This window comes from Python bivittatus, unplaced genomic scaffold, assembly GCF_059951505.1.
Source record: "Python bivittatus isolate LINGU-HERP-01145 unplaced genomic scaffold, Pbiv_v1 ctg000700_np1212, whole genome shotgun sequence".
Classification (NCBI taxonomy): domain Eukaryota; kingdom Metazoa; phylum Chordata; class Lepidosauria; order Squamata; family Pythonidae; genus Python; species Python bivittatus.
In genome coordinates, this window is record NW_028277098.1 from 79,857,091 (window position 1) to 79,881,371 (window position 24,281).

General features: G+C 37.6%; 1 protein-coding gene across 4 annotated transcripts in view; it reads left to right on the forward strand.

Annotated features, from left to right (window-relative positions):
• Window positions 1–24,281, forward strand: part of PPP1R16B (protein phosphatase 1 regulatory subunit 16B) — a 108,454-nt gene that overhangs the window by 79,154 nt on the left and 5,019 nt on the right. For 3 of the 4 annotated variants that reach the window (XM_088154568.1, XM_088154569.1, XM_088154567.1), the window contains 8 exons: window positions 576–721; window positions 8,064–8,167; window positions 10,337–10,461; window positions 13,179–13,304; window positions 14,061–14,136; window positions 15,451–15,580; window positions 17,549–17,717; window positions 18,343–19,833. In XM_088154568.1, coding sequence (XP_088010694.1) covers window positions 576–721; window positions 8,064–8,167; window positions 10,337–10,461; window positions 13,179–13,304; window positions 14,061–14,136; window positions 15,451–15,580; window positions 17,549–17,717; window positions 18,343–18,864 — 1,398 coding nt within the window. In that variant the 3' untranslated portion in view covers window positions 18,865–19,833. Of the gene's footprint in view, window positions 1–575; window positions 722–8,063; window positions 8,168–10,336; window positions 10,462–13,178; window positions 13,305–14,060; window positions 14,137–15,450; window positions 15,581–17,548; window positions 17,718–18,342; window positions 19,834–24,281 lie in introns of those variants that run through there. The other variant, XR_015798613.1, reaches the window with a different exon arrangement.

The following is a 24,281-nucleotide window of genomic DNA, read 5'->3' on the forward strand; positions in this document are numbered from 1 at the left end:
CAGAACTTCACTGCCTGAAGTGCACACTTTCATTTTTATGTGTCAGATTGATTTTTCTAGTTTTGATTTCCCACTTTATCATGAATACTGGATTTTAAAAAGATAAAACCTGTATTAGGTGCTATAAAAATTACTTTTTTGATGGATCTGTTGGCAGGTGGCTATTGGATATTGCCTATGAGAAGTAATACATACTTTTCACTCTGACACTCAATCCTCAGCCTATGCTTGGAACTTCTTTATGATGTGTGTGTCAATATATACAGCTATAGGCACTTATAGCTGTAAGGGACTCAGCCATAAGCTGTTGGTAATCTTTCTATTTAGTTCTGCATCATGGAATGGAAGAACAGATGCAATTACATTAAGGAATGATATCTCATAATTGCAACACTATGTCTCCCCATTGCAGACATAAAGTTACTCTTCATATCTCTTCCAATCATTTGAATGTTATCAAGGCATCAGTGCTCTTTCAGGTGGCAATAAAGTGAAAGTCACTCCCGTTGCTTCATGGGAGCAGGCATCATCTACACAAATTAAAGCTTAACATTGCTGGTTTGATTTCTCAACAGTGCTGCATAGACAACTATGAAGAAATAGTTACACTTCTTCTGAGCCATGGGGCCAATGTCAATGCAAAGGACAATGAATTGTGGACTCCTCTGCATGCAGCAGCAACATGTGGACACATCAATCTAGTGAAGATCCTGATTCAGCAGTAGGTGACCTGTGATACTTGGTATTTTTTGTTGGGATATATATAGCAATATATCCACCTATTATTGCAGTTCTCCATGCAGTCATCTGGAAGATATAAATAGGAGCTATATACACATTTGTTTAATGTGATTTTCCTGTGATCCTGATTTGTTAAGACACTGGTTTATGCAGAAAGTTATACTTCCATTCTATGGAAAGACAGAGTACAGTTTTCCTTTAGATGTTTTTGCTCAATGTGAATAGATCAGGGAGAGCACGGGTGTGGCCAATGTATGTGGTCTCATCCTCTATCCATTTTGAACCCTTACAAATTCAGGCAAATGCTTGAATAGAGTTCCCCATACAGTGCCTTCCTTCTTTCGGGTGCAGGCATTTTAAAAAACTGCAACAGAAAGATATCTTGTCTGTGGTTCCCAAATACACCCCACTGGACAGCTAAAATGTTCTTTTGAGGGGCAGATGGTGATGGAAATGTATTAGCATTTTTCTTCCTTAAGAGGGAATTCTTATGAAAAAGGTTCTGCCAATAAAGAAATATCTCCCTCATCTTCCAGGTACTTCAAATGTGTTGTAATTGCAGGATATTTCTTTATTCTGTCACAGCGACAGTGAAGCAGAAACTTTAGGGGGAAGACAGGATATAAAATGAAGTACAGTGTAATAATGGGATCAAAACAAGATGGATGAATAGCTTGGGTATCCAGCAACATAATGATCCGATAGGGTTCTTTCATGTGGGGCATTTGTGCTGATTTGGGATCAACACCATGCCACTGCTCTTTAGTAGATTTTTCTACAACTGTTGGCTGCAGTTTAATTCCAGCACTAAAGCTGTAAAGACAGTTGTTCAGCATAAAGTCCAGAGCTGTCCTGGTGGACAGATTTCAATTGGTGGGAATCACCTCATCCTGTTTCCCAGCTACTTAGTTTTCCCTCACTCCCTGTTGAAGTCAGGCATCTTGCTATCACTTCACTAGTATCATTTAAAGAGCTTAAGCGAAGGTGCCTTTACCAAGATGGCAACAGTAAGTCTTGTAAGATAGTGCAAAAATACTTCTGAGGGTTTGGGAGATGGAGCTGATGGTTGGGTATAAGAATAGAATGGATAGATATGCTTCTCAAACCCTATCATGGCTTCTTCCATAGGCAAGATCCCTTAATGTTCTTCATGTACATCTAATTTATTTTGACAAAAGTAAATATTTGCATTTGTGTTCTGTTTTGTTTCATGTTCCTGTTTGATGTAACCCATGGTATATATTTAGTAGGGCTGTACATGAAAATAATTAGAAGAAGGTGCTTTGGACTTTACTCCTTTTTGCCACTGATTTGATGTATTACACAGCCTTATTTTTTTTAATACATAAGTGAGAATACGTTCTTTAGATCATTGGTAGGTTCCTCTGTGTGTGTGTGTGTGTCCATGTGTGTCTATATGTATAGATCTCTCATTCTGTCTAAGAAAGAATCATAAGGAATATGCTTCTATACTTAAGGTTCTAGGATGAATCCTCACATCTAATTAAAAAACAAAGGTAACTTGACTTCTCCTGTGATGTCAGAGAATGGTAATCAGAACAGATAATAGCAGACTAGATGAACAAATAGCCTCACCTGGGATTAGGCAGTTTTTATAGCCATCTTTGAAATTGGCTGAAAACAATAAAAGCATCTCAGCGGTTAAAACAAAGTAGCAGTCAGATCTCCTCACTGAAACTCACAAAAGGCACACCTTAATTAAACAGCTTGGCATCCTGCCAAAAGGAACCTATTATGGCAGTAACCCAAATCTTTGGGAGCAAAAATTATAAGTGTTGTGAAGCAAATAATTAAAGTGATGATCCTGCAGATGTCTTGCTTTCAAACTGGCCAAAGTTTTAAACTGAACAACTGATAGTGTGAATTGGGTCAACAAAGAAATTATAGCACATAGCCTTGTTTTGCTAATGGAGCATGACGATTCTAATTTGGTGATGATGGGCAGAGAGTGAGATGGTGGGAGAAAGGAGATGGGCCATTCTCAAGGAAGACAGTTTTGGTGTTTAGGACTAATCCTGACTTCTCATCCCCTGCACTGTGCCCTAGTCCTGGTCATCAGAATCTCAGTGACCCTGCTTTCTGGCTGCTCAATGCATGTTTGGCCTTATTTATGATTTAATTGATGAGAGCGCCAACTTTGCATGCATTACAAACCTGGTTGTGCATGGGAGGGGGGCCCTTCTCAGAAATGTGCCCACCTGGGTTTTGTGTGTGGCATCAGCTGCAGCTCCAGGGTAGGGGCAGTAGCCTGGCAATTGTCATCTGAGGGATTCTGGTGGGTTCCAGGAGCACTATTCCAAAGATAACCAGATAACCTGTCGTGGTTGGGCTGTGGGGATTACATGGGACTCTTGCTAGTGTATTGACTTCCTGCTACATGGCAGCTCCTTACACAAACTGCTCAGTGCTGTGACTGGGTTGGCGGTCATCAACCCTTTGAGGTGGACCAGGTCAGACATGACAGGTTTTCCAGGAATGTTGTTTTATTGTTGTAGAATGTTGAAAGCCTGTCAGGGTTTCTCTCTGCCCCATCTTATACCAACAGAATCAAGGCAGGCTTATTTTGAGTTTCCTTCTCATACTTTCCCAGAAATTAGTTATCATTTCTCCTCTTTTAGTGGCTCATCCATTCCTTCACCAAAGTCATCTCTATATTCCTTTGCAGCAGTGGAGTTCCCCAAACGTATGGTATTGGGGGACTTCAAGTTGATTTATCTAGGATTAGATTCAGAGACAGCTTTGGAGTTCATGGCCACCATGGCAACTATGGACCTGACCCAGATTTTTGAGGGTCACATGTTAGATCTATTTTTTGTCTCAGGGTGGTGGTGGGATTTTAACGTAAGTCCTTTGTCATGATCTGATCACTCCCAGTAAGTCTTGCAGTTCTTTCAGCTGCATTCTGCCATAGAGAGGAAGGATGTATTCATTTGGGCCACCCTAGGCATTTAATGGACCCTGCTGGATTTCAGAAGGAAGTTGGGACTGTTCCTGAGGTTCTGATTTGGTTGAGACCTTTATTGCTATCTGGGGTGAAGGAGTGATGAGAGCCTTGGACCAAACCTTACCTATGCAAGGTCTCTATGCACATGGATTCTGGATCACTCCCTACTTTTCAGAGGAACATTAGGTGATGTAGTGGCATAACAGACACCCAGAGTGCCACTGAAGGAAAACAAAGTGAGAATCAGACGAAGCATGGGTAATAGCACAGGATGGGATGGTGCATCCATCTTGACTCTCCTTGATCTCTCAGGGGCTTCAGGGGACTTTGATGCTACTGTCGTTCAGGGGATTGGAAATGGGGGACATTGTTTTATGGTGATTCTCCTTCCTTTGAGGCTGGTTCTAGTCAGTGTTGTTATGGGGAGAGGTCCATTGAGGGTTGCTGCAGGGCTCCACTCTCTCTGTGCTCCTTTTCAACATTGATATGAAGCTGCCAGGTGAGATCATCTGGTGAAATATCATCAGTATGCTGATAGTACTCAGTTGTAAATCTTTGTCTCATGATACCGCCAAAGCTCTTTGCCATTGTCTGGTGGCTGTGAGGGTCTGGATGGGGAAGAACTGGCTGCAGCTCAACTCTGACAAGACTGAGTATCTGTGTGTTCTGAGCCTCCCCCCCCCCCGCCCCAGAACACACAGATACATGAAGATTTATATAAATAACCTGGCATAGAGCCAGGTTATTTCAGTACCATCTGTCTCCAATTGTTTCTGCTAATTCCACCAGATCAGACAGGGTGGGCATACTCCAGATCCCTTCCTTGAAGAAGTGTCATCTAGTGAGACCCTGGAGGTGTGCTTTCTCTGTCCCAGTGTCTGCCCTATGGAACATCATTCTACCATGAGATTCAGATGATCCCAACCCTGTTGGTGTTCTGAAAAGCTCTAAAAAGGTGCCTATTTCCCCAGGCATTGGGCCAGGATGTTAGGTTAATCCAGCTGTATGGTTGTAGGTTGTAAGGGTTTTTAGAGGACCTTGATGATAGTCCCAGATGGCACTGTATTAATTATTGTTATTGTTGTGGTTATTTTTATTTGAATGTTGGGGTTTGATTCATATGGTCTAATTATGGTTAGCTGTCTATGGTCTTGGAAACAAGACAGGTAGCCATATAAGTAATTTTAATAAATAAATAAATAAATAAATAAATAAATAAATAAATAAGTCAGCCATCGCATTTTTAACATAATGATTCATTGTAGCCCATTTCTGAATTGATACCAGAAGATTGCTACAGAAATAAAAAAAAAAGAGTAGTGGGGGAAATTTTACATGTGTTACCTTGAACTTGGAAGAGAAGGATACCAAGGTTCTATGATAAAGTGTGTCTACAGTAATAAGAATGCAATAGTTGTTTCATTGCAGTAATTGAGCTTTGGTATCAAAAGGGGCAATGGGCTGGATTTGTTTTTATTTGTTTATTTGCAGAACACAAAGCAGCATATGATTGTTCCAATCAAAGCAGGATTCTGTAAGAAGTCTTTTGGATCAAAGAGCTTCTTTAAGCACAGAATCAAAAGGCTTCAGTGTCAGAGCATGGAACCCATGGAGACTTGTAAAACTAACAGCAGTACAAAGGAAGTCTGATTCTGTGCTTTGTCTGCTGATATAGACTGAGTCTGTAGAAACAGCTTGCAGGTGCATTTTACATTTTAATTTCCTCTATTCTCATGGGGTAGAAAAATGAGCAAAAAATACCCATAAAAGTGGTTGGTTGGTCTCTTCTTCAAAGGCTGTCAATGTCAAGATGGGTCAAGCTTAATCTGCATTGGAATATTTTCATGTTGAGACTCAAAGTGATTCAGAATGCATTGGTGCCTCTTAGCAGTTTATTCCAGGGGTAGAGATCACCCATTACAGCAGAATGGTGGGTTTCTCAGTTTTGATTCTTCACATAGTAGCAGCTAGAATACAGTGCAAGGACATCTGAGAGAAATGTGCGTATGAGGCCATGACTGTGCTTTCATGCTTATATCCTCCTTAATATCCTCCTATCACAAGAGGAAACCTGAAGTAGCAGGAATACCTATTTTTATTCAGATAGGTGCTTGGGGTTTAAGTTGTTTGCTGAAGTAGGTTTTTTAACTGTAAATCGTTTTTTTGAAATCTCTACCATATTTGTGTACAGAGAAATTGGGTGGTCGGTTCTCCAATTTTCTCCAGGAAATTGGAAATTCTCTGTCAATTTCTCAAGGACGGGACCCCTATCTGGCAGGAATAGTTCACCCCTACTGAAAAAGCCAGATGAAGACTTCCCTAATGATATCCTTCCTTACATTTGCCTGATATGCAAAAAGCTATACAAATGATTGTGCAGTGAAAGATGGCCAGCTTGTAACTAAGTTAAATGCAAGACTTCCATAATCTGTGAATGAAAATTTCCCCAGAATTTTCCTTTCCTTGGAAAGAATTTCTGATGCCAATTCTGTTACATCAAATTGAATGAAAACTAGTAGGAAAAAAAAATGCAATGTAATGTTTTTGTCCAACACAAGCTTTGCCTAGTTTCATTACTATCTTTTAAACTGATTTGCTATTATGTGGTTAATATTCTTGAATGCTATCTGTCGTGAAATGGCAGTAACTCTGTCAACTATCAAAATCCAGGGGAGGCCACTGGTGGGAATAGAGGTTTATTCTGTTTGTAGGTTAAGGTCCAGGAGGACAGAGACACAATATGCTAGGAGGACATACTGAAGCAGAAAGGGAAAGTAGGAGAATATATATGGTTATTTGATGAGGTGAACTGCTCAGACAAAATAGGTAATCCATTGGGTGTATATAAGGGCTTCATGTACTTGTAATATGTAGCATGGATTGGTTCATACCTTGCACTAAGATGGTTTGTTGAATCATCCAAGTTGGGGGGTTTCCTGTAATATGTTAAGCCTAAGCCATAATTTGTAAACTGTAGAAGTTTGATTTGTACAATAAGAAGCCACAAACACCAAGCCACATTCTGGCTTAGTGTGGTATGTTACCCCAGTTCTTGTTGTCAACAACTATATTACACCCTAAAGCAGCCTTTCCCAGCCTAGGTGCCCCTCTAGTATGTGGATTTTAATTCCCAGAATCCCCCAGTTAATATAACTATTGCTGAGAATGATGAAAGGTCTGTGTATTGAAAAAGTGGGGAGGAGTTGATCTGTATGAAAAAATCTGCCATGTGAGCTTGGCAGACCAAAATGTAGGTAACACAGGAGGTAAACCATGGAGGAGTGGCTGCTGGTTTAGGGCACACATACCTCTCTTTTTTTTTAATTACAGTAGAAGGTATTGAAAGAAATGTTCTCAGAACTGATTACTTGTTTATTTAAGAAATGTTCACTCTTCTTAGAATTTAGTGAGACTCTTGGGAAGGTGTGTTTGCTTATTAGCTTGGTGCCAACTCCTTTAGTAATAGGTAGAAAAAGCCATGGGGTTGCAGATCAGTATGGCAGTGATAATGTTTTGGTTTTAATCCATTTAATCTCATTTAGTACATGAGAAACTGCCTGTAAGACAAATGAGACCAGCTCTGCAAAACATGCAGAAGAAACATAAAAACTATCGTTTCCCATGAACTGTATTTCTTATGAAACCCACTGCATGCATGCATATATATATATATATATATATATATATATATATATATATATATATATGTATATATTTTATTGGATTTCTCTGCCGCCCATCTCCCCCACAGTAGGGGACTCTGGGCGACTTATTTGCCAGTGTTTGTATCTTGCCAAAATCAAAGGACCCTGGGTGGCTTACAGCACATTAAAATTATAAAGAACTGCAACAATAATAAATCAGCACTCCCCCTAGATGGACATCAGTAACACTTAACTAGGGTTGAGAGCTCAGTATAATAAAACTATCCTCAATGACAGTCATCTCCTAAATACCACTTAATATGTAAGTCCATTTCATACATAATTAGAAAATTAAAAATGTGACCTTACTGCATGCTATGTAATAAGAGATCATCAAGAGGTTTCAATGGTTACTTTGCTGGAATGTCAAGAACTACATTTCAAAAGTGTGTGGGGCTATTTCCCATTTTGGGAGGAAGTTCGTTTCCATGGGTGAAATGAGAGGCATAAACCTACCCAGTGCAGAAAAAAATTAGGATCATATTTTTGTTCCACCCACTCTGTGGAGCTGTGAGAACAATAAAGGGATGCTGGTAGGCTCTACGTGGCCTGTAGGCTGTCTTTCTTGCACCTTCTTATACACTCTCCAAAATGCCTGAGGATTTTCTGTCCAACTGTACAGATATCTCTCATGTCTTGCTTTCTTCTTGTAGTGGGGCAGACCTGCTGGCAGTGAATGCAGATGGCAATATGCCATATGACCTCTGTGAAGATGAACCAACTCTGGATGTTATTGAGACCTGCATGGCATACCAAGGTAAGGCAGGATATGGGAACTTGGAGCATCAGATGTGATTCTGTCAAATTTTTGCCCCATAGTATCGTTTTTCTGTTTGGCAGCTAAGACAGCCTTCTCTAACCTACTACCTTCCAGATGCATTGGCATACGGCTCCCATCTATTCTTGCTGTTGACCACACTGGTTAGAATTCTGGGAGTTATAGCCAAATATAGGTGGAGAGCCATCAGATTTGGCAAGACTGCTCTGCTATCCTCTATGCACTAACTTGGAACTAAAGTCCCACTACGCTCATTTAGACTTGCTTCAAAATAGATTCATATAGGATTTGCACTATAATTTTTCCTTCTGCATCCATGAAGTTATTTTGGTATTAGCTATCACTATTCAGCTATCACAAGTCTGTCAATCTAAGTTCTATTTCCTTTAGCATCTGTATTAAGGCCCAAAGCATAAGGAACTTGTTCCTCTAATGAAACAGAACAGCAGCCTCTCCTAATGCATAGCTCTGTGTGTTCCTTGGTGTCCTGCATAGTTACAGACAAGACTTGTAATTTGAGGGTAGGAAGCAGAAGCGACACTTCAATCCATTTGTTCATTGTATCAACAATCAGTGATATTCTCTGTTTAGAATCATGGCTACATGATATGTGCAATTGTTATTATGCATAAAATAGCATTTTGTTTATTATTATTAGATTTGGAGAACATCAAATGAGAATAAGAAAGTAACATTCATATGAATCCTGATTTTCTTTTATGACTTCTTAATGATTTTTCTTAATGAAAAGACAGCATCAGGGTTGCTCAGACATTACATGTTGGTGTAATGGTGTAAAAAGCTAACCAAAGTATAAAAGCAAATAGTAGTGTATTATTCATATATTTCTTTTACAGATGAGAAGTCATGGCAAGGAAAAGGAAAAGGAAAAAAAAAAAGGATCTCTCACTTTTCCCATGAGAATTTTTTTTTAAAAAGCATGAAATATTTTCTAATCTTTCCTTTTAAAATGATGCATGAAAAAGTTAAGAAAAGTGTTCATATATTGCAACCCAACTTTTACTCTCCCAAATGATTTCTAAAACTTATGTAATAGGAAGACTATTTAGAGTATCAAATCATTACAGTTCGTTTACACAAAGGACACATTATACAATAGAGCTCTGAAGTCAAGGTCAAGAATGCAATTCTTCCCCCAGTCGGTACTGCGATATTTCATAAGCAAAAAAAGGACTTGGTGCATTTTTTTAAACTCATGAGTCTGTTTCCTCTTGCTAACTTTTGATCGAGAATTCAGTAGAACTTTCCTGATCTCCAGTATGCCTTAAAGCACAGAGACTGGGATGAGCATATTGTTTTGTATTGTATTGTACTTATAATTTTATTGCCATTAAAAAAAAAGAAATACAGAGAAAACAATATGCAAAAATAATTTAAAAGACTAATGTGCACATGTCCAACAAATTAATTAGATCTTGATATAATAGCAAGGCAAATAAAAAGAAATTAAACAAAAGAAAAAAAAACAGAAATAACCCTAAAAATATTAACTTACTAAATTAATTTTAAAAATAACAACAGCATACAAATTAAAACACAGCTGAGGTAGAAAAAAATCCACAACACAAATCAGCATAGCCATTGTATGGGCCCAGATCCAGGTCTGGCAACAGAACCATGTTTTAAGGCCTTGAGAAAGGCTGAGAGGGTTGGGGCCAATCTAATCTCTGGGGGAAGGATGTTCCAAAGGGTGGGCACCACGACAGAAAAGTCTCTGTTCCTGGGCCTACATAAAAATTGTCTAGCCTTGTAAAATAAGATGAAATCTATGCCAAAGAGAAATATACTGCATCATTTTTTTTGAAAAGTAGAAAAAAAATAGCCCTTTCAACAATTGATAAGTTACACATGTCTTCAATCCATCTTTGATATTTGGGGGAATAGTACTTTTCGTGGAATCTGACCATTTTTGAGGAATATTGGTCATACTGGGTATGGGGAAAAGCCAAAAGAATTATACTGAGAGCTTGGGGGTGGAATAGGTATTGACAGTACCATTTATTTAAATGTATGTGAAAAGCACTTTTAAAAAAGATTGCATATCTTTCCTTTCTTTTCTACAAATATCTTCATTTGCTTTAACATTTCCAGAAATTTTATATCATGCGTTTCCTCTCTTCATTGTAGGAATCACACAAGAGAAAATCAATGAGATGCGAGCCGCCCCTGAACAGGCAATGGTTGATGATATTGCAGAGATGATTGTAAGAGGAGAGGATCTGAACATAATGGATGTCCAAGGTGCTTCACTGGTGAGCCATGTCCCCATTGTTTTACTACAGCGGGTGGACAGACTGACCATCTCTGAATATAGCTGCATCTGCAGATCTTCAAGATACTCTGTATTGTTTTTTAACATACATGCTCCTGAAATGACCAATGTTCAAGTCAGGTAGTTCCCCCCCCCAAGAAAAATGAACAAATTCTGCTTCCCACACACAGTGCTTTTTTCTTTGTTTGCTTGGTTTTAGTCTCCTTGCTTTTGTTCCAATGTTTATTTTATTTATTTATTTTTTTATGCTATGGGGCTTAAACGCTGCTTCTCCATTAGGCCATCTGGAACCTTCATAGCTGCCTTTAACTTGGGAGCAGACAACCTCTGGATGACTGTGATGTATATGGAGACTTGTTAGATATATGGATGGGACTGGGATTTACTATGATTTGGGAGTGTTGGCTATTATATTTGTTTGTCTCCTGCCTCACAATGGCAGAAACTAAAATTTGGTGGGGCTGCAAAGGATTGCAAAAAACAAACGGTGTTTTTTATGTATATAAAAACAAACCCTAGGAGCACTTGTACACTGAAGATAGAATTAAACACAATGTTTTTCATACAGTTTACCTTTACATAGAAATTAAGAAAATTAGTTGGCTGAGAATGTGGCATTGGAAAGAAGGACTTAAACCTTTGGTCCTAATTTGAACTGGACATCACTCCCCATGCGTCCTCTGCCAGTCCAGTAGCAGAAATAGGATTCCCCATATTTTGGCATTTATATGATCCGGCACATAACAATGCAATCAATGCCTACCCCTTCGGATTGCCCCAAAGATTCATTCTGTAATCCTATGTCTGTTCAACAACAACAATAATATAAACATTCTTAACATTCTACAGTGATCTCATGGCATCATCATTAATCTAGGCTAAGTTCAGAACTGGAGATTTGAATAAACTAGCCATATAGTTTTATCTGTTTATTCATTCAGTTTTGCATTCAGCTGTACAGATTACCACAGAACTGCTTTTCTGGCTAAAAGGTTATTAGAGTCACTGATCCTAAATTAGATGCTACGTTCTGTGAAAGCTTCTGCTATGTTACTCTATAGCATATGTCAGAGATTAAACCAGGATTGCAAATTCCATACCAAAACCGAGCAAGGAAAATAAATAATCATATATTTTTTCATATATTTTCATTAACTTGTTAATGGTGAATTCTGCATTAAGTGATCTAGAAAATACATTGCAAATAATGATGTGGAATTTAATGTGTAAAACAGAAACAATGCAAAGACTTTAGAAGAGTGGACCTATGTATTCAGAAGTACTGCCACCAACTGACAATTCATGATTTTTGAATAACATGATTGTTTGCAGTTCTAATGAAATACACACTGTTGTACAATGTTACTAGGCTGTTAGTAATACCTAGTAGAAATTACCACACGTCATGGAAAAAAGGGTTTTTCTCAGCTTCATCCATTGAATCTAAATGAGGTAGGGGATTTTAGGCCAATGAAAGATCTTGTTTTTACACATAAACTGTAGAATTCACTACTTAGAGTGAATGGTGCCCACCATTCTAGGCAGCTTCAAAGAGAAATTCCTGGAGTTTAGACTGCTGGGCTTGACAGCTATGTTTTGTTCAGAATCAAAGGTAGTGTGCTTAAATAAATACTGCTCTGGAATATCATGGGAGAGAGCTGTTGCCCTTAACTTCTTTCTTTCTTGCTTTCTGAATGGCTGCTGTATATCAAGGATGCTGGGCTAGAGAGGTATTTGCCTCTTTCTCCAGGGGTTTTATGTTCATATTTTTTTCTGCGCTGAAATCATGATGTATAAGCACCAAAATAATCTCTGGTGCAGTTGTGTAATTAGGAGTGAGGCCATCTCACTAGGGGCTTGGGGAGTAAAAATTAGTCCAGTCCTTTCCTTCAGAGCCAGTTAACACACTTAAATTGCTTTTGTCTCCTCCAAAATTGTTATTACCTGTGGCATGATGGGGTGGGAGGAAAGAGCTAGAAAAGGCATCTGTTTTTAATTTTCCGATAAAAGCAGCTTCAGAGGAATCTTTTAGGTGAAAAAAGAGACAACAATAGCAGGCTCTTTCTGCTGCACAAAGGCTTTAAGCAACAAAAGGTATAAAAAACCTGCCCACATTTAGTTGGGCTCTAAGACGTTTTATTTTATTTATTTATTGAAAAGACTTGCATGGCTGCCCATCTTAAAATACAAGTCTGGGTGGCTCAGAACAGCAAGGCACGGCGTTAATGACAGATTTCAATTTTGGACTGCCAATGTAGATTTTTAAGGCAGGTATCACCTGTTCCTAAAGAGCCCTCTATTGGCTCAAGGAATCATACCCATTAATTAGTACATGCTTGATTATTATATGTTAAATAATGCACATTTATTTGATGAGGTCAGTGTCAGAGCAGGAGTTATACTAAACACTAGCTTCTCCTCGTCTGGAACTAGGCTGACCATTATAGCAAGCCATTGATAATCGAGGCGTAATGCTGGTCCCATAGAATAAATACTAGGATAGCTGTAAGTCTTTTTCCCCTATGAAAGAATCAAGACAAAACAAGACAAAATCAGTATTAAAAAGGAGAATATGCAAAAAAACAAAAAAACAAACAAATGAAAAATAAAAAACTTGGGAGTAGACATAGATACATATGCATATATTACAGAGAATTACAGACATTTGAAACCTTCTTCCTTCCTTCCTTGCTGTAGTTACATATATCTGCAGCCAATGGTTATCTGCATGCAGCAGAGCTTCTTCTAGACCAGGGAGCAAGACTGGACCTCAAGGACTGGGATGGCTGGGAACCCCTCCATGCTGCTGCTTTCTGGGGACATGTATGTGTTTCATTAACAGACCAGTTAAAATGAGGCTAGACCAATTCAAGAAAAATAGGGTTATCAAGAGATACTAACCGTATAGCTAAATGGAATCTGTTCAGAACTGTGTGTCATTGAATACCAGTCTGGGGTAGGGCTTGTGGGCAGAACAGGTGAGCTGAGAGTGGGATAGTAATTTGTCTGCATTACCTATTTGTGGATTCTCCTTGGAGCATCAGATTAACCATGTTCCTAGTTTAGCTTAGTCTTGCTCTATCTAGTGTATTCCAGCGGTATTGAATTACAACTCCCAGAATTCCGAGCCAACCATTGTCCAAGCTGAGTAGGAAATTATGAAAGTTTAAATCCCAACATTTCTGAAAGGCACTACTTGGGAAAAAGTGAACTAAAATATTTTTCAGTCTTGATTTATGAGTGTGTAACCTTTTTATATTAAGGGCCTCATCGCTGTCTCCTGATATATGTTCCATGATGATGTGTGCAGAATCAGGGGATAGTAGATGTGATAAACAAAAAAAAAGTCCCATTCAAAAAGTAAGTTCACCCACTCTCCCACACTTCAGTTTAATTTTAAGATAGTTACTGAAAATGTGTATCACCCTAGGGGTCTCCCTTCACACAGAGAGCCTAGAGAGGCTACATTCCATGGACTAATCTAACAATTATCTTCTTCTAGTGCTAGATTAATTTAAATAAAACTTGGGTCATGCTGTGGGAAAGTATTACATTTTAATTTCATTTTCTTTGTTCCAGATGCAAATGGCAGAGCTCTTAGTGTCCCATGGGGCAAGCTTGAGTGCGCGAACAGCTATGGATGAGATGCCAATAGGTGAATTTCCGCCATTTCTATTCTTAGCCAAAGCTTTGTCAGCATAACAAAATTCAAAATTTCTTGGTTCTCTTTTAGGAATTGCTCTCTTAGCTTGCTCTGTCCTAGTATCCTTAAATTGGTCATAGCTTCCACAACAAACCTGGAAAAGGGCATTTTACATAAAGAGCATACATTGTTAATGAGTTTGGGAATACAGGTTGTCAGTTTGTAAAATGATGTTCATGAATAGCATGTAAAGCATGTAGGTGGTGTTGATGAGATACTGCAGAAGGATTCCTTCAGAATCCTTTTTGAAGTTTGTTAGACGTGAAATGTTGGTTTCATTTCTCAGGCATTGCTATTATGTAAAGTATGGGAAAATGTTCCTTAGAATACCTGTGAGTGTGGGAAAAACTGTGTTCTGTATCAAGAATGAAGAGAGGTAGGCTCTGAGTTAGTCTGGATTGTGTCTTCATATCACTTAAGACTAAAACTATTGCATTAGCTTTTTAGTAATTCTTTAGTAATCCTAAAATTATCAGATTCCCCTAAAAGCTATTCATGTGTTTAATATTTCTTAAGTTGAAATCAGAGCCCACACATTCACTTGCTCATAGACTGACTATGGATGGTTAAGGAATTCAGTTTTGTTTTCAGATGTACCTCCTGGGCAAATATATATTTCAGAATATAGATATCCCTTGGATTTTTCAATTCTCTAAGTCTTGTGATACAAATCCTGACATTAAAAATGTATTTAAATGCAATTAAGTGCATATATTCAAAGAAAATATAAGTTTAGAAATCTGTATGTTGCACAAAACATCCCCCGATATATACATACGTATATATTTAAACTGAAATTTAAGTAGATTTTTTTAAAAAAAATAGAAACAGAAGACACAGTCAGAAACAAATCTTTCCTTCCTTAGGGTCAGAAGGCATGTCAGAAGTGATTGGCTTTTTACTGCATCTTCAGTAAGGTTGTTTTTCAGGGCTGCAAAAATCTGGGCAACCATTAGATGTAAGCAAAGAGGTACAGAGCCTCTTTAACTTTTTGTTGCAATCATCCAGATTTACATAGCTCAGATACGGTAGCCTTAAGCCACAGTGATCTTCAAATAACAGTAGGCAAATCTGCAGTCAACTGTATGGTTCTTAAACCCATATAGATATGAAAGACTCCTATTTTTCCCCATCCTGTACCATTTACTACCATGTAGAATATCTAGTGGATATTCTAGTAAATCTAGTGGATTTACTTATCATGCTAGTGTCTGTTTTATCATCACTGAACAATTCAGTTAACGGATTTGATTTGTGTTCCTTTAGATCTGTGTGAAGAAGAAGAGTTTAAGGTTCTGCTCTTAGAGTTGAAGCATAAACATGATGTCATCATGAAGTCTCAGATGAGACACAAATCCTCCTTGAACAGGAGAACATCCAGCACTGGAAGCAGAGGGTGAGTGAGTGGGAAAAAAACAAATTTGGTAGAAATCTATTGTTTGTCAGTCAGTCAGTCTGGACTGTATAATCTTTTTCTAAAGTGCAGGTAGAACTTCTTGAAGTTGAATTTCACCATGACCATCTAATTCTGAGCAGAAATTCTAACAGAACATTTTGTACTAAGGTACACTTTCCCCACAAACCACTACTATCTTTCTGTATGTTTCATCTGAAGCAAATAGGATTTTTAAAATACCAGGTCCATATTTCAGATAGACTTTAAAAGTCATATTTTCACTCTACTCTCTTTCACTCTCTTTGGTCACTATTAATTGGTGTCCTGACCTTACGTTGGAAAATTGTGCACTCATTTGGTGGATGAAGGAAAGAAACAATACAGCAGTTCAACATATGTTGTCATGTATGATGGCATTCAAAAATTTTTTGAAAAGAATACTGGCAAAAGATTGCTAAGTTGAAATAGGTTATATTTGGTTTGTTCATAAGGCTGGGATCAACAAACCTTTCAACTGGTGGATACATTTGGAAATTTGGGAATGTGCTGTCGACACCTCACAAAATAGCCATTACCATGGACATGGCCAGTCATACTCTTTTCCAAGATGGGAAATCCATATTATGTCCTGTAGTTCTGTATCACTCTACCTTACTATTGTCCTTTTTCTGGACAGATAGACTCACTTATAAACAAAGTACTGGGCTGAATCCAGCCACCATTTTCATAATCTAACAAAACAAAAGTCCTCTCTTGACTTTTGTTCTATTGATTTGCCAAAACAATTGGCTTAAATCAAGGATGTCACCTATCCTTGATTTAAGCCAATTGCTTTTCACTTTGATTAATCTGGAAATAGAGTTTCATGCAGTGTAAAATAGATAGCGGCAAGTATAGGCAAAAGGAGGGTGCCTTCTTTTGTATTAGCTAGAGGAACATGTGATGATATTTTAAACCAAGAGTACTGCCCAAGCCAGTATAGACAATGAAGAGGGATGCTGCAAATTGCAACTACATCTGGAGTACCAGATTGAAATCTTGGAAAGCCATAAAAAGAACAGTTCATTAAATTAAACAGCAGGAGATTCCCCAGTCATAATTAGGATATAGGTGTGATCTTGGCCTAATTAATACCCTGGCATATGATATGTAAGAGAGCCAGTTTGAGCATTCTAGCAGTTAAGGCATCAGGCTAGAAACTAGGAGACTGTGAGTTCTAGTCCCTCCTTAGGCACAAAACCAACTGGGTGATGTTGGGCCGGTCAATCTCTCTCAACCCTAAGAAGCAGGCAATGGCAAACCACTTCTGAAAAACCTTGCCAAGAAAACTGCAGGGACTAGTCCAGGCAGTCACCAGGAGTCAATGCTGACTCAAAGGCACCAAAAAAAAAAAAGGTTCATATTTGAATAATTTAAAAGTTGTGCAATATTTAAATGCTCAAGAAACATTATCCGATACAAATTGTGATGAAAACTAACCTTACAGTCCAAAAAGCTCTCTTAGTGTTTGCATATGTGTGTGTGCACAGGTGTCATGTATTTAGTATTTTGTACAGTAATATGTGATAAAAGCAAGTGCAGGCTTCATAATATATAGAGCAACAATTTTCAGGTTGACATTATATTTACGTGATTAAATAGCTGGCTGAAAAAGTCTAAACCTAGTATATATAACAGAAATGGTTTTCACTTAAAGTAAGGGAGTGATTTGGTATGTGTTATGGATGAATGAGGATTCATCCATGAACTTCAGTTCCGTGATGGTTGACAATCTACCTTTGAATAAATAAAGAGAATGACTCATGAGTACCACCTGGTGTTAGAAAACTGGTCTATTTCTGCTCAGGTATACAGTCTTTCCTTCTTCAGAATAGTGCAGCTGGGAATGCAGCTATAGAAAAATGTCCATTCCATTCCAGCAAGTCAGCATTTTAGTAAGTCTTCTCTTCTCTTTATATCTTGTCCTAGAAAAGTGGTCCGGAGGGCAAGCCTTTCAGATCGAACAAACCTTTATAGGAAGGAATATGAGAAGGAGGCCATCATCTGGCAGCAAATAGAATCTTCTGAAGAGCAAAGAACTTCTGATTACAATAGTGACATTCGGGAGGCTTCCTCTAACCAAGAGAACACAGATCCAGTAAGGAAAAACAAAACTAATAATTATTAAATTCTTCTGTTCATATTAAAGCATTTCCAATCAGGAAACTATGTGAGTCTTATAGAAATATCAGTTGCATAACTAAAACTCATGTTGACCAAAGCATACATGCTCTATTATGCAATCTTCTATATTTCCCTCTCAGTCTTATGTGGATATAATTACTGGCCCCTCACTGTGCTTAAGAGAAAAATTATTCTTTATAGGATCCTTTCAGTGGAAAAAAAAAAGCCACATATTAGTTTAACATATAGCAGAACTGCAGTTTCTTCTGGGTGGTATTTAGTCTTTGAGTGGTGTGGTGGGGGCATTATGAGTGGGGCAAGGAAAAAATTATATTTGATTAATGTGATTACCTTCCAGTCAAATAATGTAATATTTTTCCTCTCATTAAAAAATGCAATTAGATAAGAACTTTCGGGGGTCTCTGGAAACCACACCAAAGGTTTTGGGGTTTCTCATGTGGTCCTGAGCCCTCAGATTGGATACCTATGTAGTAGAGGACAAGGGGTTGATTGTATAATGCAAGAAAATCAGTCAGCATGGGTAAACTGTTGTAGATGGAAGGGCAAAGCTACCCTTCATATGTATTTTTCTGTTTCAGAACTTGACAACTGATACAGCTATAATCCTTCCAGAGTTGGTAACCAAAGGAACACAGTGCGATTCAGAAAATCTGCTTCAGAATGGACTCAGCCTGCCCTCCATCCCTTACCAATACTCTATTCCAAATGGAGATGTTTGGATAATGCATTCAGCCCTGGACAATGATCCAAGCCAAGCATTGCCCTACAATACCCCTGGGGTCTCTGATTCTCATCAGATCTGGGATGAGTACAAAGAAAGGAGCCACCAAACCCTTTCGGAACTGAAACGGCAGCGAGCAGCAGCCAAGCTTCTCAACCACCCCTTCATCAGCACACACTTTGGTAGCAGTGTAGGAGACTCAGTGGAAAATGGAGGAGAAGCTAAAGAGCATCTGATTAGTTCCAGGACGCCTTCCTATACATCTAATGGAACTTCAGTTTATTACACCATGGCAAGTGGTGACCCACCTCTCTTAAAATTCAAGGCTCCCATGGAAGAAATGGAGGAAAAGGTGCATGGCTGCTGCAGGATTTCCTGATCTCGGTTTATCCCTACCAAGCTGGTAGGCATGTTGCATCTACTACTGAATCTTCATTTTTACTACTGCAGGATCACAGAATCTGGTTCAGCCATCTAAAACTAGGGTCTTCAAGGTTTATGCATACCTAGTTCCATATTTTGTTTTTGCAGTTTCATTAAAAATTGAGCATGTGTAGGTGGAAAGAGGTCAAAGTGAAACTCTTTACACATACTTTTATCTACCAGATAAGAGATTGTTCATTTGATTACAACTCTAATCTGATTTGAAATATCTATTTATGGGCTTCTGGGTCCATAATGTTCCTGAAAACCGGCACATGAGGAATAAATTCTTTTGACATTGGTACACCATTACTGACAAATACTCTTTTACAAGCAGACTAGTAGACAAGAAAGGACCCAGTTTCTCTGTGTAAGATTTTGCACATGAAGATATATGCACTTTATGATAACAACCGGTCTGAAAACTTAGCCTCTAATGTGACTGCACTGTTGGAATATTATCCATCTTACTGCCAATTTTGTTTTTTGTTTTTTGCCATCATTTCTTAGCATCCCTTTTATAAAATAATGAAGCAGGCTTCTATGCAGGTTTTCAACTCTTTTAAGGAAGAGGTGAATTTTTTTCAGCTACTTAGAGGAGCAACACAGTTAAAAGGAGTTCATGTTTTATGCCTAGCTTTCTCCATTGATAGTTCTTTTTAGTTTGCACTTGAGAATATTTTGATATGCATTTCAGTAGTGTAGCAAATTTTAATTCATCATGTCCCATCAGAGAACTACCGTTTTTGATTTCCCCCCAACTTCTGTTGGGAAGGAGATTTGAAAGGAAGTTATTTTCTTCCATGCTTCTCAGTGTTACATCTCGCTGCTTGTACTATTATTTGATTAGCCTGTTCTGCTGTGCATAAAAAAAACAAAACAAAACACCTTGAAATGGCTTTTAAACATTAAATCTTGTACTAGGGTTTGAGGGTGGGGGGGTGGGTAGGCATCATTTTATGTTTCACTGCAACTTTCAGCTAATTCTCTGGGACTACCACTTTCTGCCTTTTGTCTGATCAAGAAATTGGTGGCCAGAATATATATGCTGGAATTTGGTTGTATTCATATGAGATCTACATTCCTGAGTCAGGTTCTCCTCATTGTAACACATTTATCTAGCTTTCTTTTCCCTGATGTTATCCAATTATGTTAGGAATATAGTACTCAGAATTCTCTGCCAGCACCTGGAGGATAAAGCTTGGGAAAAGCTGCAAATTTCCCATGTTACAAAGTAAGGGTGTTGTGCATTGCTCCACTCCACAGAAGCACATGCCATGACATTTGTTGCAAGTATGACACATAAGGAGGTTTTCACATTGAATAAAAGCCACTTATATCTAGCAATAATGTTTGGATTTTCAGGTGACCAGCACCATAACCGAGTGGTGGAAGCTTGATTGCCAATTGCAGATAAATATGTGTTTTCATCACCTATAAGTCTCATTGCACATTTCATTTTAGTTTGCAGAAAGGAATGCTGATCACTGATGGTCTTATTCTTTAACACATTTAATCTCTTCTTGACTCATACCTGACTTAAGAAATAGTAGTGGTTTAATCTTAATTCTCCATAAATAATCTCTTTTTTGAGTGAAAGGAAAATGTAGGAACTTCTGAAACCCTTCATATTACATCTGTTGTCCTCTTCCATCAACTGAAAGCTAGTTTTTCCTTAACAGGGAAAACAATATATAACATAGCAAAATAGCTGTCTAAGAGGCACACTAGGCAACTTAGTCTTTCCCAATATATACCCAAGGATGTAATTTTTAAAATAATTATAGGGCTTTTATTTATATATATATGTATATGTATATGTATATGTATATGTATATGTATATATATATATATAATGTATTTTGCACACAATGAAGAGGAATGTGTCATCTGAAAAGATGACTGCAATTTTATGAAATATGTTCTGTAGGTCTGAATGAAGACATAAGGTAAGAAGCAGTCTTCAATGCAAAATAGGAAAGTCAGAGCAGCTGTGTGTTGGCAAAGTATATGTGATTAAATTGACTGTTTCAGTAATGAGAATCTCATATCTCATTTAATTCATGATGTTGGAAAAGTATCTCTTAAGTGTGGTGCTAGAGCTGAGAAATAATAAAATAGTTGAAAATTTCACCTATAATTCAATATTCAGTCAATTTTGTACTTGCAAACATAACTTCAAAACAAGTTGTTATTTAGTTTATATTTGCTTAAAATTTTCAAAAAATATATATCTCCAAATTGGAGAAAGAGGATAATCATGAAACAGAACCATTTTGGTGGACTTTTTCTCTTTTAACTAAATTGTCAGGGACATGCTTTTTCTGAAGCTTTCTACTTAAAGATCTGTACATCTGACCATGTAATCATGGCTCTCTGTTTTCATTAATGTAGTCAAAGTCATAAAGTGTTCATCATAATATAAATAGGAATCAAGGACAATTCAGCAGCACAGCAACCTTCCTTCTCACCCAACAGTTGTAAGAATTGTTCTGTACTGTAGTTAGTAGCAGGGACATAGGTGTATAACAAAAATCCTCAGCATGTACATCAAATTATAATTTGTGGGGACTATGATAGTAAATCTATATAGGATCAGTAACTGTATCTACAAGAGAAAATAATGTTGTTAAGGTGCCTTGGGTCCTGACCTAGTTTCTTTCTGCTTGTAACTTTCTTAAGTTTTTCCACCACTTCTATATTTTTTATTTTTTTCCAAAACTCTGTTAAAGAAGAAAAAATAGCAGTATCACATCTTTAATTAGCTATTTTTGTGTATTCCATCTGGAAGCACTCAGATTCTTCTGATACTGCAAGTAATGCTATAATAAGACATGCAGTCCCCCTTCAATTGGGCTCCAGCCAAATTCAGTTACCTCAACATATGATGACACAAAGAGAATTACACTTGGATGTAAAAATTCCTAGTTTCTGCCCCCTATGTCAGAAGAGCATGATGTTTAAAATGTTTCAATATTCTGAGGAATATTTAATCTAAATATTAAAGACTAAAGAGCTTTGAGCAGGCATATAATGTAATTTTCCTCACCAAAAATCTGAACATGACAGAAAGCAAGAGCCATTTCACATATGTTGGGGCAAACTGTCTGGTGTTGGACTCTCATTGTGAAGTTGCAATCCTATGCCCTGTTACTCAGGAGTGAGCCCTGATAAACGTTATACAGCTAACATCCAAGTAAACATTTGTAAGACTGCACTGCAACAATGCAATCCTATGTACGTTTACTCAGAGGCCTGGTTATGCTCAGTGGATTATTCACTAATGTGTGAATTGGAGGACTGCAATCTTTGAACTGATTACTTATATGTATATGTTTTAAATCAGTCAACCTATTGGTTTATCAGGCAGGAAGCAGATTACAATGTCAGGGTGTTGTTACAAGAACAGGCTATAGCCTAATACAGTGTTACTCAACTTTAAGATGTCAGGACTTCAACTCCCAGAATTCCCCAGCTACCAAACTGGGGGAATTCTGGGAGTTGAAGTCCACACATCTTAAAATTGCTAAGTTTGAAAAACTTGGGCCAAATATTTAGAGCATTGTAAAAAGGAAGGTGTGAACTCAGCTGAATGTTTTGGGGTAGGTGAAAAGTATAACTGCACTGGTGAATTTCAAATTTTCTTAGAGGGCTGACACTAGTAAAGCTTGTAATTTTCACAGTTCTGGGATAGCATGAATGGTGGAAGAATCATACAGTATTTAAATCTGCTTTCTAGTACAGTCCTCTCCAATGTATGGAGTGCCTGATTTTTTAAAATCACCTTTGTTGTAAACCTATATATGCAGAAGTGTAATATATTTACTATTTTACCAAGTGGGAAGACAATAGAAAATGTTTTTATGTAGTTTCTTTAAATGCTGTTTATTAACTTTTTGAATTTATCCCAGCCCTTTAATATCCAGTATGAAGATTCTGAATATAAGTTTGTTATGCCCTCAGCTGGAGAGTAAAGTTACTACAGAATACATATGTTTGACATTGATGCAGGATTCATGTTACCAAACTAACTGCAGCAATTTATGATGCCATAATACAATGGTGGTCCTCCAAGTATTGTTGAATTCCAACTCCCAGAAGCCCCAGCTTTAATAGTTAACAGAGATCTCATGGGAGTTGTGGAGACACATGTTCCCCACACTTGGTATAGACTTTAGAGAATCAATTATTTTATCAGTATGACTGGCTTAGATTTATGAGTTTCTTATTCCTACCTATCTGAAAAATAATGTGTTCTTTTTACTTGCCTAATCTGTAAATTCAACTAAAACAACACTCATACCAATGATATAAGGTTAGATCCCAAGTGCAGTTTCCATTTTTTTCTGTGTGAGGCATGGTACAAAACAGCCCTGAGACACCTGGGGAAAACCAAACCATATAGGTTGCTATAAATCCCACGTTATTATTTTAGAACCAGGTTTGCCATGCATTGCAAGTTTATTCTGTGACCACTCTGAGAAGTTTTTATGGAATCAAAATTTTTTTAGACAAGCTCAGCTATATAGCCAAACCCTAATGTTTATTCTGCATAGGGTGGGTTGAAAGAATATCCATTATCAGAATCTGTATTTTGCTAATAATTGCAAGCTTTAGGGTTTTTCAATCTTCCTCAACTTGGTAAAGTATTCATGGAGCTGAAGATAACAATTGGAGGACTGAGTGTTATAGAAATCTAGTCTATGTTTTATATGCAGAAGGATATGTTTTATTGTATGAAGCAAACAAAAATGTTTGTAAACAAGAAGGTGCCTTCCAGATAGGCATCTATTGTTTTTGGGAGAATGCAATGGCATGGCCAAATGAGTTTTTAATAGAATGCAGTTTTAGTCATGTACATTTTGTGATTTTTGAAGTTCATCCCTATTTTTTTTAAAAAAAACAACCATTCAGCCACTCCAGTGAGCTCTCCTATCAGTAATTGAATGCATCCACAACAATTCACCCAAAGATTTCCCTTGTATGCATGGGATATATTCTAATAACCAATATTTTAAGGTTTTAGCAGATGGAATCTTTTATAATTTAAATAGCTTTCCCTGTGTCTTTCTTTTTTGGACAGGATTCCATTAACAATCTATAGCTCCAACTTGCTTTGAGATTTTGAAACGTCAAACAAAACAAAAAACCCTATGAATTATTCCTGTAGCATAGGATCCGACCATCTTTGTTCCTCTCCCTGACCATGGTCTGTCAGTTTTGCATTTCAAGTTTCCAGTAGAAACCTAGTCTTTGCTGTAAAAAAGAGAGAAATGTCTAGTAGTGTCCTTGGAACACTATTGCTTTTTAATCAAGGGGCCTGTTAAAAATGGACTCCATTATCATTTTAAGACAGATTGTTTTAATGGTTAT